Source organism: Ornithorhynchus anatinus, chromosome X3, assembly GCF_004115215.2.
Source record: "Ornithorhynchus anatinus isolate Pmale09 chromosome X3, mOrnAna1.pri.v4, whole genome shotgun sequence".
In the NCBI taxonomy this organism is placed as follows: domain Eukaryota; kingdom Metazoa; phylum Chordata; class Mammalia; order Monotremata; family Ornithorhynchidae; genus Ornithorhynchus; species Ornithorhynchus anatinus.
In genome coordinates this window covers 2344036-2355150 of record NC_041751.1, presented here as the reverse complement: position 1 = coordinate 2355150, position 11115 = coordinate 2344036, and the positions used below count along the sequence as shown (strand labels likewise).

Here is an 11115-nt window from a genome sequence, read left to right as displayed (position 1 = left end):
GAAGAGGGTTCGGCTGCGGAGAGGTGACGGGGGGGCGGGGGCGGGTAGAGGGAGCAGAGGGGAAAAAGGGGTGAGCTCGGGCCGGGGAGGCCTCTCGGAGGAGGTGAGCCGTAAGTAGGGATTCGAAGAGGGGAAGAGAAGGAGTCTGGAGGGAGGGAGGGAGGGAGGACGCGAGAGGCTGCGGCGGACTGCCGTTATCTGTTCCCACCAGGCCCTCCTCGTGGAGGCTGGAGGACGACGCCAGAAGCGAGGGGAATCGTAACTCCCGGTTGTCCTCCTTGTGCCCGAGAACAGGTGGGGCTGAGCTCTCGGACTCTCCCGCCCCCGAAAACCCCTCCGACGGTGTGCGCGCACAACCCGAGGAGAAGGTCGACCCGATCCGGGGTAAGATTTGAAGGCCGGTACCCAGTGGAAGTCTTCTAGCGGTAATACGCGGCGCCGGCGGTAGTTGGGTGCGTCATCGTCATCGTATTAAGCGTTTGCTCTGTGCCAGGCCTTATTTCAGTCGCCTGTGTTGAGCGCTCACTGAAAGCCAAGACTAAGCGCTTGGGGGAGCAACATATAACGACAAACCCACACCCCCCCCCGCCCACGACGTGCGCTTTTCCGAGCCCCGAGGTAGTTACAAGATTATCAGATCGGACCCGGTTCTGCAGCGGGGCTCAGTGGAAAGAGCACCGGCTTTGGACTCGGAGGTCAGGAGGTCGAATGTCAGCTCTGCCGCCTGTCGGCTGTGCGACTGTGGGCGGGTCACTTCACTTCCCTGGGCCTCCGCGACCTCGTCTGGAAAACGGGGATTGAGACCGTGAGCCCCGCGTGGGACAACCCGTATCTACCCCCGGCGCTCAGAACGGTGCTCTGCGCCTAGTGAGCGCTTAACAAATACCAACATTATTATTACAGAGTAAGCACTTAATAAATACTCCTATACTTCTACCACCACGTGCTATCGGCATGACATTTATTCAAGACTTTCAATTCATTCAAGAGTGTTTATTGAGCGCTTACCAGGTGCAGAGCACTGTACTAAGCGCTTGGAACGAACAGGTCGGCAACAGATAAGTCGGCAACAGATGGGACTTACCCCGTGCTGGGCATTAGGAACACAAGGACACCGTGGCTCAGTGGAAAGAGCCCGGGCTTGGGAGTCAGAGGTCATGGGTTCCAATCCCGGCTCTGCCCCTTAGCAGCTGTGTGACTGTGGCCAAGTCCCTTCACTTCTCTGGGCCTCAGTTACCTCATCTGTAAAATGGGGATGAAGACTGCGAGCTCCCACAACCTGCTCACCCTATACACCCCAGCGCTCAGAACGGTGTTCTGCCCATAGGAAGCGCTTAACAAATGCCAATATTATTATATGCCAGGCACTGTACTAAACACTGGGGGTGGATACAGGCCGATGGTGTTGGATACAGTCCGTGTCCCACGGGAGGCTCACTGCCTCAGTCCCCATTGTACAGGTGAGGTAACCGAGGCACAGAGAAGCGAAGCGACTTGCTCAAGATCACACAGTGGGGATCGGAACCCGGATCCTCCCGACTCCCAGGCCCGGGTCCTATCCGCTAGGCCGCACGACTTCTCTGAGGGAAGACGTCCGTCCCGGTTAGGCGACAGCGGCACCGGCCGAGCACTCGTCGACTACTGCCGTCGTTGCTCTTTATACTTGGATCTGTGCCCGCTAATAAGTATGGTATTTATTAAGCATTTACTATGTGCCAAGCACCGTACTGAGCGCTGGGTGGTCTAAACACTTGATAGTCACCCCAGCCCCACAGCACTTGGGCACATCTCCTTATACTCTGTCATTTTCCCTAGCTGCAATTTATTTTAATGTCATTCACTAGAATTTATCGAGCGTTTACTATGTGCAGAGCACTGTACTAAGCGCTTGGAATGGACAAATCGGTAGCAGATAGAGACAGGCCCTGCCCTTCGACGGGCGCACGGTCTAATCGGGGGAGACATGTCCGTCTCCCTCTCAAGAGAGTTAATTCTCTGTGGGCGGGGATCACGGGTCTACCCACTCTATTGTACTCTCCCAAGTGCTTACTACAGTGTTCCGCACACAGTAAGCGCTCAATAAATACCTCTGGTTTATTTTAATGTCTCTCTCCCTCAAGCTTCTTGAGAGCAGGATCGTGTCTACTAATTCTATTGTCTTCTACCATATGTCTGTTCACAGTTGTGATAATAATAATAATGGTGGTATATGTTAATTAAGCATTTACTATGTGCCAGGCGCTGTACTAAGCGCTGGGGAGGCGTGGCTCGATGGAAAGAGCCCGGACTTGGGAGTCGGAGGTCACGGGTTCGAGTGCCTGCTCTGCCACCTGTCAGCCGTGTGACTGTGGGCAAGTCACTTCCCTGTGCCTCGGTGACCTCATCTGGAAAATGGGGATGAAGACTGCGAGCCTCACGGGGGACGAACCGATGACCCCGTATCTCCCCCAGCGCTGAGAACAGTGCTCTGCACATAGTAAGCGCTCAACATTATTATTAATTATTATTATTACAAGCAACTTGGATTGGACACAGTCCCTGTCCCGTGCGGGGCTCAGAGTCTCGATCCCCATTTTACAGATGAGGTAACGAGGCCCAGAGAAGTGAAGGGACTGGCTCAAGGTCACACAGCAGACGAGTGGCGGAGCCGGGATCGGAACCCAGGACCTTCTGACTCCCTGGCCTTTGCTCTAAGGTCCTTGAGGGCAGGGATCATGCCCTACTAACTCTACTGTGGGCAGGAATCACGTCTACCTACTCTATCGCACTGTGCTGTGTGACTTTGGGCAAGTCACTTAACTCCTCGGTGCCTCAGTTCCCTCATCTGTAAAATGGGGATTAAGACCGTCAGCCCCACGTGGGACAACCTGATTCCCCCGTGTCTACCCCAGCGCTTAGAACAGTGCTCGGCACATAGTAAGCGCTTAACAAATACCGACATTATTATTATTATTATTATTATTACTCTCTCAAGAGCTGGGCACCCAGTACGCGCTCGATAAATCCCACCGTTCGATGGGTTGATTGAGTGACAGTCCACTCTTTGGGCGGCAGCAGAGAAGCAATCGGCCCCTCCTAGCAGTGTCACTCCCAGCCGAAAAGAATCCATTTAGGCCCCCGTTTTTGAGAAAAGGTGCCCTCGGGGAAATAAATGCCGGCTCTTCCCCCTTGCCCCTCTGGTCGGGTCTCTCGTAGTAGCCGGGCGGGATCCGCTCCGCTCCTCCGATCCGCGTCAAAAAGTAGGTCCCTGGGCTCCATCCCGAAAGAAACCAAGACCACAGGCCATCCAGAGGAGAGGCCGGGCATATTTGGCTTCCGTGAGGCACCGCGCCTAAACTCCCGTAACGCCTGCTGCCCGGTTTCTATAAGGCCAAGGCTTATTTGCCCGGCTGCCTCCGACTCATCCCTTAAAAAGGAAGGAAAACGAGAAAGGAAGTGCATTTGGGAAGAGCGCCGACCGGGCTCGGTTGCAAAACAGGGTGCAGAGGAAAGCGTCGAAGGCCGGGGGGAAACGCGGCGGAGGCAGTCTTGGGCTAAAATGTTCTCGCGCACCCGGTGACTTTCGGGGGCCCGATTTCTCTCGGGGTAGTCAACTACCACCAGCACCTCCTCCGCTCAGGATCGCCGGGTTCCTTTTGCCGTGAGGCAGTTGATCAAAATGTCTCCTTCCCCTTTGCGGTTTCCTCTTCTTTCAACTTCTGAACTGAGAACTTTTCATTTTGAGCGTGCAAGAGGAACAAAAGGAAACAATTATTCATCTCGTCTGAGCCGACGCACTTCGAAAAACCTCCCCGGACGAGACCCCGTGGGCGAAGGCTCCCCGGCCGGGCCGGCCGGTGACGGGGGTCGGGTGAAAGGGGGTGTCGACGTCTCCCATAGGGGTGGCCGTGTCCCGGGCCGTGGACGGCCGCGGAGGGGAATGGGCTCGGCCGACAGCTGCCGTTGGGACGTTCGCCGTTCTCCGGGCGGTCGGTCCTCGGCCCGCTACGCCGACAGGCCGCTCTATTGCTCCGAACCCTTAGGGATTTTCCATCACTACTTCCAGTGCTGCTGTGCTTTATGCTACCGGGTAAGCGACAGCTTCCCCCATTGCGCCGAGGGATCTCTGCTCCCTCTGGGGGCCTCCAGTTTTCCCCGCGTCAACTTTCGGTTAGAATGATATATTAAATTATATATCGGTCCTTTAATTGCGTGGCTCAGTGGAGAGAGCCCCGGCTTGGGAGTCAGAGGTCATGGGTTTGAATCCCGGCTCGGCCACCTGTCAGCTGACTCCGGGCGAGTCACTTCATTTCTCTGGGCCTCAGTTGCCTCATCTGTAAAACGGGGATGAAGACTGTGGGCCTCACGGGGGACAACCTGACGACCCTGTCTCTACCCCAGCGCTTAGAACGGTGCTCTGCACATAGTAAGCGCTTAACAGATACCAACATTATCATTCCCCCATCGCGCCACTGCTCCTTTTGGGGACCTCGGATTTTCTCCGCGTCATCATTCAGTTGGAATGGTACATTATAATAATAATAATAACAATAATGTTGGTATTTGTTAAGCGCGTACTATGTGCAGAGCGCTGTTCTAAGCGCCGGGGGAGATACGGGGTCATCAGGTCGTCCCACGTGAGGCTCACAGTTAATCTCCATTTTACAGACGAGGGAACTGAGGCACAGAGAAGTTTAAGTGACTTGCCCACAGTCACACAGCTGCCAAGTATTATACATTATACTGACAACATTATACATATTTATTTTGTTAAGGAGATGTACATCACCTTGATTCTATTTATTCGCTATTGTTTTAATAAGATGTTCTTCCCCTCGATTCTATTTATTGCCATCATTCTCGTCTGTCTCCCCCGATCAGACCGTGAGCCCGTCAAAGGGCAGGGACCGTCTCTATCTGTTCCCGATCTGTCCATTCCAAGCGCTTAGTACAGTGCTCCGCACGTAGTAAGCGCTCCATAAATACTATTGAATGAATGAATACGTTATATGTCAGTCAGTTAATTGTATTTATGGAGCGCTTACTACGTGCAGAGCACTGTACTAAGTGCTTGGGAGAATACATTCTCTGCCTACAACGATGCCTGTATATAGATTTATGTATGTCTCCCCTCGTAGCCTGTAAACCCGTCATGGGTAGGGAACACATCTACCAGTTCTGTTGTAATAATAATGAATAATTACGGCGTTTGCTAAGTGCTCACTTTGTGCCAAGCACTGTTCAGCCCTTAGAACAGTGCTTGGCACGAAGTGAGCGCTTAAATACCATCAGGTCAGAGGTCGTGGGTTCTAATCCCAGCTCCGCCACTTGTCAGCCGTGTGACTTCTCTGGGCCTCAGTGACCTCATCTGTAAAACGGGGATTAAGACTGTGAGTCCCACGTGGGACAACCTGATCACCCTGGGTCTACCTCAGCGCTTAGAACAGTGCCTTGCACATAGTAGGCGCTTAACAAATACCGTAATTATTATTATCATTGTTATCCTTGTTTTCCTAAGCGCTGGGGTAGATTACAAGTTAATCAGGGCTCTCCCCAAGGCCTCGTTGAATTGTATTTGTTAAACGCTTACTATGTGCCGGGTACTGTACTGAGCGCTGAGGTAGGTGCTTCGCACATAGTAAGCGCTTAACGAATACGATCTTTGTCAATATTATTTATGATAACAAGCTAATCAGGTCGGACCCGGTCCGTGTCCCCCAGGGGGCTGGGTCTCAGGGTCCATCCTCGTTTTCCAGATGAGGGAATTAGTGAGCGAGCGCTCGCTAGGCGCTCGATAAACACCAGCGGCGGAATGATCGATCGAAAACGCTCTGGCCTCCGTCGCCCAGGACCGGAGAGCTCGGAAGGACGGGACTCGATAAGGGCGATCTGTCTTTTACAGTGCTCAGCGCTTAGAACGGTGCTCGGCACATAGTAAGCGCTTAACAAATACCAACATTATTTTACCACTATCGTCCTCTCCCGGGCGCTTAGTACAGTGCTCTGCCCACGGTCGCGTGACCTAGCGGACAGATCGCGGGCCTGAGAGTCAGAAGGTCATGGGTTCTAATCCCACCTCCGCCGCTCGTCTGCTGTGTGAACTTGGGCAAGTCACTTCTCCATTCCTCAGTTCCCTCAACTGTAAAATGGGGATTAAGACTGGGAGCCCCGTGTGGGACGGGGACTCTGTCCAACCTGATGATCTTTACCTACCTCGGCGCTTAGTACAGTGCCTGGCACACAGTAAGCCCTTAACAGATACCTTAGAGACGAAAAATGGGAGCTCACTCAATGCTATTGATGAGCACAGTAAGTGCTATTGATTGATCTCACCGGGTGTAAGGACGAATACATTGTTTTCCCACCCAAAGCAGGCAGGGACCTGGAGAAATCACACGGTAAATCCCCTTGCCTCCGGACAATAATAATAATAATAATAATGTTGGTGTCTGTTAAGCGCTTACTATGTGCCGAGCACCGTTCTAAGCGCTGGGGGTAGACACAGGGGAATCGGGTCGTCCCACGTGGGGCTCACGGTCTTCATCCCCATTTTACAGATGAGGTCACTGAGGCACAGAGAAGCGAAGTGACTCGCCCACAGTCACACAGCTGACAAGGGGCAGAGCCGGGATTCGAACCCATGATCTCTTGACTCCAAAGCCCAGGCTTTTTCCACTGAGCCAACCCGTTCAGGTCAGGAGGTGTCAATTCTCTCCTGAAATGATTCCGGGTTCAGAGACTCGCCACCCGCCCTCGGTCGCCTCTTCCTATCGCTCGTCACCTTGACTGTGGAAATGTTCTTCCTTCTCTCTTCTCTCTTATTCCACCGAATAATCTGGGTCTGATTTTAGCTTCTATTTAAGACTGGTTCGATCAGTGGATTAAAGTAAAGCGGAAGGGGTTGGCCCAAGCCCTACTGAGAGCTCACCTCCTCCGGGAGGCCTTCCCAGACTGAGTCCCCCCGTCCCTCCGCTCCCCTCAGCACTGTGCTCGTTTGTATATATTATTTATTACCCTATTTATTTGGTCGATGAGGTGTACGTCTCCTGGATTCTATTTATCTTGATGACGTTGTCTCGTTTTTGTTTTGTTCTCTTTGGCTTTGCCGTCTCTCCCGATTAGACTGGGAGCCCGTCACTGAGCAGGGGTGGTCTCTCTCGGTGGCCGAACTGTCCATTCCAAGCGCTTAGTCCAGTGCTCCGCACAGAGTAAGCGCTCAATAAATACTATTGAATGAATGAATTTAAACCAGGGCCCACGTGGGCAGTGACAAGGCTTGGATTTCCACTGAGGGATCTTTTCTAAAGTGCACAGTTTTTTAGCGAAGAAGACCCGAGAAGCAGTGTGGCCTAGTGAATAGAGCATGTGCCCGGGAGGCAGAAGGAACTGGGTTCTAATCGCGACTCTGCCACTTGTCTACCACGTGACCTTGAACAGGTCACTTTGCTTTCCTGTAAATGGGGATTGAGACTGTGAGCTCCACGTGGGACGGGGACTGCGTCCAACCTGATTAACTCATATCTTACCCCGGCGCCTCCCCCCTCTAATAATAATAATAATAATGTTGGAATTTGTTAAGCGCTTGCTTAACAAAGCAAGGAGTCAGAGGTCAGGAGTTCGAATCCCAGCTCTGCCACCTGTCAGCTGTGTGACTGTGGGCAAGTCACTTAACTTCTCTGTGCCTCAGTTACCTCATCTGTAAATGGGGATTAACTGTGAGCCTCACGTGGGACAACCTGATTACCTTGTATCTACCCCAGCGCTTAGAACAGTGCTCGGCACATAGTAAGCGCTTAACAGATACCGACGTTATTATTATTATATGCCGAGCGCTGTTCTAAGGGCTGGGGGAGATACGGGGACATCAGATTGTCCCACGTGAGGCTCACAGTTTTAATCCACATTTTATAGATGAGGTAACTGAGGCCCAGAGAAGTTAAGCGACTTACCCAAGGTCACACAGCTGATTAGTGGCGGAGCCGGGATTCGAACCCACGACCTCTGAGTCCCAAGCCCATGCCCTTTCCACTGAGCCACGCTGGCTTCTCTAGACTGTAAGCTCATTGTGGGCAAGGAATGTGTCCGTTATGGCGTTGTGCTGTACTCTCCCAAGCTCTTAGTACAGTACCTGGCACAAAGTAAGCGTTCAGCAAATACCACTAGTATCACTAGTCAGTCGGTCAGAATGTCGGTCAGTCGGTCGCATTTATTGAGCGCTCACTCCGTGCAGGGCACTGTGCTAAGCGCTTGGTGGGGGTGCGACACAACATTATAACGGACACGTTCCTCGCCTCCAACAAGCTTACAGTGCAGAGGGGGAGACAGACATTGAGATATATAAATAAATCATTCCATTCTGTTCAATTCAGTCGTCCTTACTGAGCGTTTACTGTGTGCAAAGCACTGTACTGAGCACTTGGGAGAGTACAATAGAGCCTTAAGCATCACATTACGACCCAGCCCGCACACCAGCGCGGCTCAGTGGAAAGAGGCCGGGTTTGGGAGTCAGAGGTCGTGGGTTCTAATCCCGCCTCTGCCGCCTGTCAGCTGGTGACTTTGGGCCAGTCACCGTGACCCCCACGTGGGACAACCTGATTACCTTGCGCCTACCCCGGCGCTTAGAACAGTGCTCGGCACATCGTAAGCGCTTAACAGACATCGTCATTGTTATTCCGAGAAGTCGTATTTAATTCCCATTTTATCGATGAAGGGGGAGGAACTCCGAAAAGTGGGAGCCGGATAGGAGTTGTATTATCGGCGTGAAGCAGCGTCGCCCGATGGAAAGAGCACAGCCCTGGGAGTCTGAGGATGTGAGTGACCTGGGGCAAGTTACTTCACTTCCCTGTGTCTCGATTTCTTCGTCTGTAAAAGGGAGACTAAAAACCTGTTCTTCCTCCTCCTTAGACCAAACCCAAAGAGGGAAAGGGATGGTGTCCGACCACGGTATCTCAGATCAACCCCAGAATGTAATACTCGGTTCATAGTAAGCACTAAACAGATACCACCGTTATCGTCACCGTAGCGGAGTAAATTGGTTCCTCAAAACATAGTTGCTTACAAACAACCACCCCACTTCCTGCTCTTCAGTACTTTGAAAATGTCAACATCGTCTTCAACGGCATTGATTGAGCGCTCGTTGCCCGTACCGTTTGCGGGGTTTGGTTGGGGGGGGATACCCATGGCTCAGTGGAAAGAGTCTGGGCTTCGGAGTCAGAGGTCATGGGTTCGACTCCCGGCTCTGCCACCCGTCAGCTGTGTGACTGTGGGCGGGTCGCTTCTCTGGGCCTCAGTTCCCTCATCTGTAAAATGGGAATGAACTGTGAGCCTCACGTGGGACAGCCTAATGCGCTTAGAACAGTGCTCTGCACATAATAAGCGCTTAATAAATACCAAGATGACGATGATTACCCAGAAAAAGGAAGAGATGTGAGCCCTTCCCTTTGAGGAGTTTAGAGATTAATGAGCTGGGCCAAATGACAGTCGACGAATTGACGATAATTAAAGGAGTGTGAGGGGGGATGGAAATGAGAATCATAGCTGGTTAAAGGGCTCACAGAGAAATAACGAAATCGATAAAGGCGGAAGATGGAATTGACCATAGTTAAAGGAGCATAGGAGGGGATCCGAATAAGAATCATAGTATGGTTGAAGGACTCTCAGAGAAAAAAGGAAATAGATAAAGGCGGAAGACGGCACTGACCGTAGTTACAGGAGCGTTGAGATGGGCTGCAAGCTGGTTAAAAGACTCACCGAGAAATAAAATCGATAAAGGGAGAAGGCGGAATTGACAGTAGTTAAAGGAGTGGTGAGAGGGAAGATAAATGAGAAGCATAGCTGGTTAAAGGACTCACAGAGAAACAAGGAAACTGGTGAAGCTTGAAGATGGCAGAGGAAGCAGCCTGGTTTGGAAATTGGTGGCTGGGGCAGGAGGAGCTAGCTTATGTCCATATTTGTAATTGATTTATTTATATTAATGACTATCTCCAGCTGTAGACTGTAAGCTCGTGGTGGGCAGGGAATGTGTCTGTTTATTGTTGAGTTGTCTTCTCCCAAGCACTTCGTGCAGCACTCCGCGCCCAGTAAGCGCTCAGTAAATACAGTTGACTAATTAGGGAGTCCCTCCCGGAGGAGGAGGCTTTGAAGAGAAGAAGGACGTGGTATAGTGGAGTGGAGTAGGAAAGACAAAGCAAAGAGGGAGAAATGCCATGCGGGTCTTAACATTCCAAGGAGCTGCAAGACATAATAATAATAATAATTACGGTATTTGCTAAGTACTATGTGCCGGGCGCTGTGCTAAGCGCTAGAGTGGATACGGGCAAATCCTGTTGGACGCAGTCCCTGCCCCACACGAGGCTCACAAACTCAATCCCCATTTCACAGAGGAGATAACTGAGGCCCAGGGAAGCGAAGTGACTTGCCCGAGGTCACACGGCAGACAGGTGGCGGAGCCAGGATTAGAACCCACGACCTTCTGCTTCCCAGGACCGTGCTCTATCCACAACGCCATGCTGCTTCCCTAAACCCTGGGATCCGGAGGCAGATTGGACTCTCAGGCCAAGATGTTCTGGATCAATTGGCCAGAACAGACCCATTTTCCTGGTAGACGTGGCCCAATCTCACCTGGTCCATAGAACTGCCGACCTGGCTACTGGGCCGTTCTGACTCTGGGAAGAACCGGTAGGGAAGAGAATGGAGAATACTTGATTAGGAAAGAGGCAGGAACGTAGTGACGGCGTCCCACTCTTCCTGCAGTCCATTCCCTCCCTGGATTATTTTAGCTGGGAGAGTCCCTGAGGAAGAATTTCCAACTTACAGATGGATTTGAGGTGTGCTCGTCTGGGGCATTTCACCAGTTTAGCACATCCCCTTTTGACTGTAAGCTCGCTGTGGGCCGGGAACGCGCCTGTTATAGCGTAATATTGTGTTCTAGTGAAGCAGCGGCCCGCTCAGGCTCACACCTGGAGAGTTTCCGGGATTTTACCAGTCTCGACTACGGGAGGGAGAGTCAAGCGGAGGCCCGTCCAGTCCGTTCCTAGCTCGGGCAGTGGCTAGCGAGCGGCAGGCCGTCGGCTACGAGGTCAAAACTCTGTGCTGGGCAGCAGCGGCACTGGAGGGAGTCGAGGGTGGAGATTCAAA

At 52.2% G+C, this 11115-nt stretch overlaps 1 protein-coding gene across 2 annotated transcripts in view; it reads left to right on the top strand.

Annotated features, from left to right (window-relative positions):
- The first annotated feature begins 286 nt into the window (after positions 1-286).
- LOC100074104 (palmitoyltransferase ZDHHC11) overlaps positions 287-11115 on the top strand; it is a 51743-nt gene continuing 40914 nt past the window's right edge. Inside the window, exon 1 of one of the 2 annotated variants that reach the window (XM_029054111.2) lies at positions 287-384. Coding sequence is in view for 1 of the 2 variants with exons in the window: in XM_029054109.1 (XP_028909942.1) it covers positions 3659-4069 (411 nt within the window). In the remaining variant the exon portion in view is untranslated. Of the gene's footprint in view, positions 385-3658; positions 4070-11115 lie in introns of those variants that run through there. The other variant, XM_029054109.1, reaches the window with a different exon arrangement.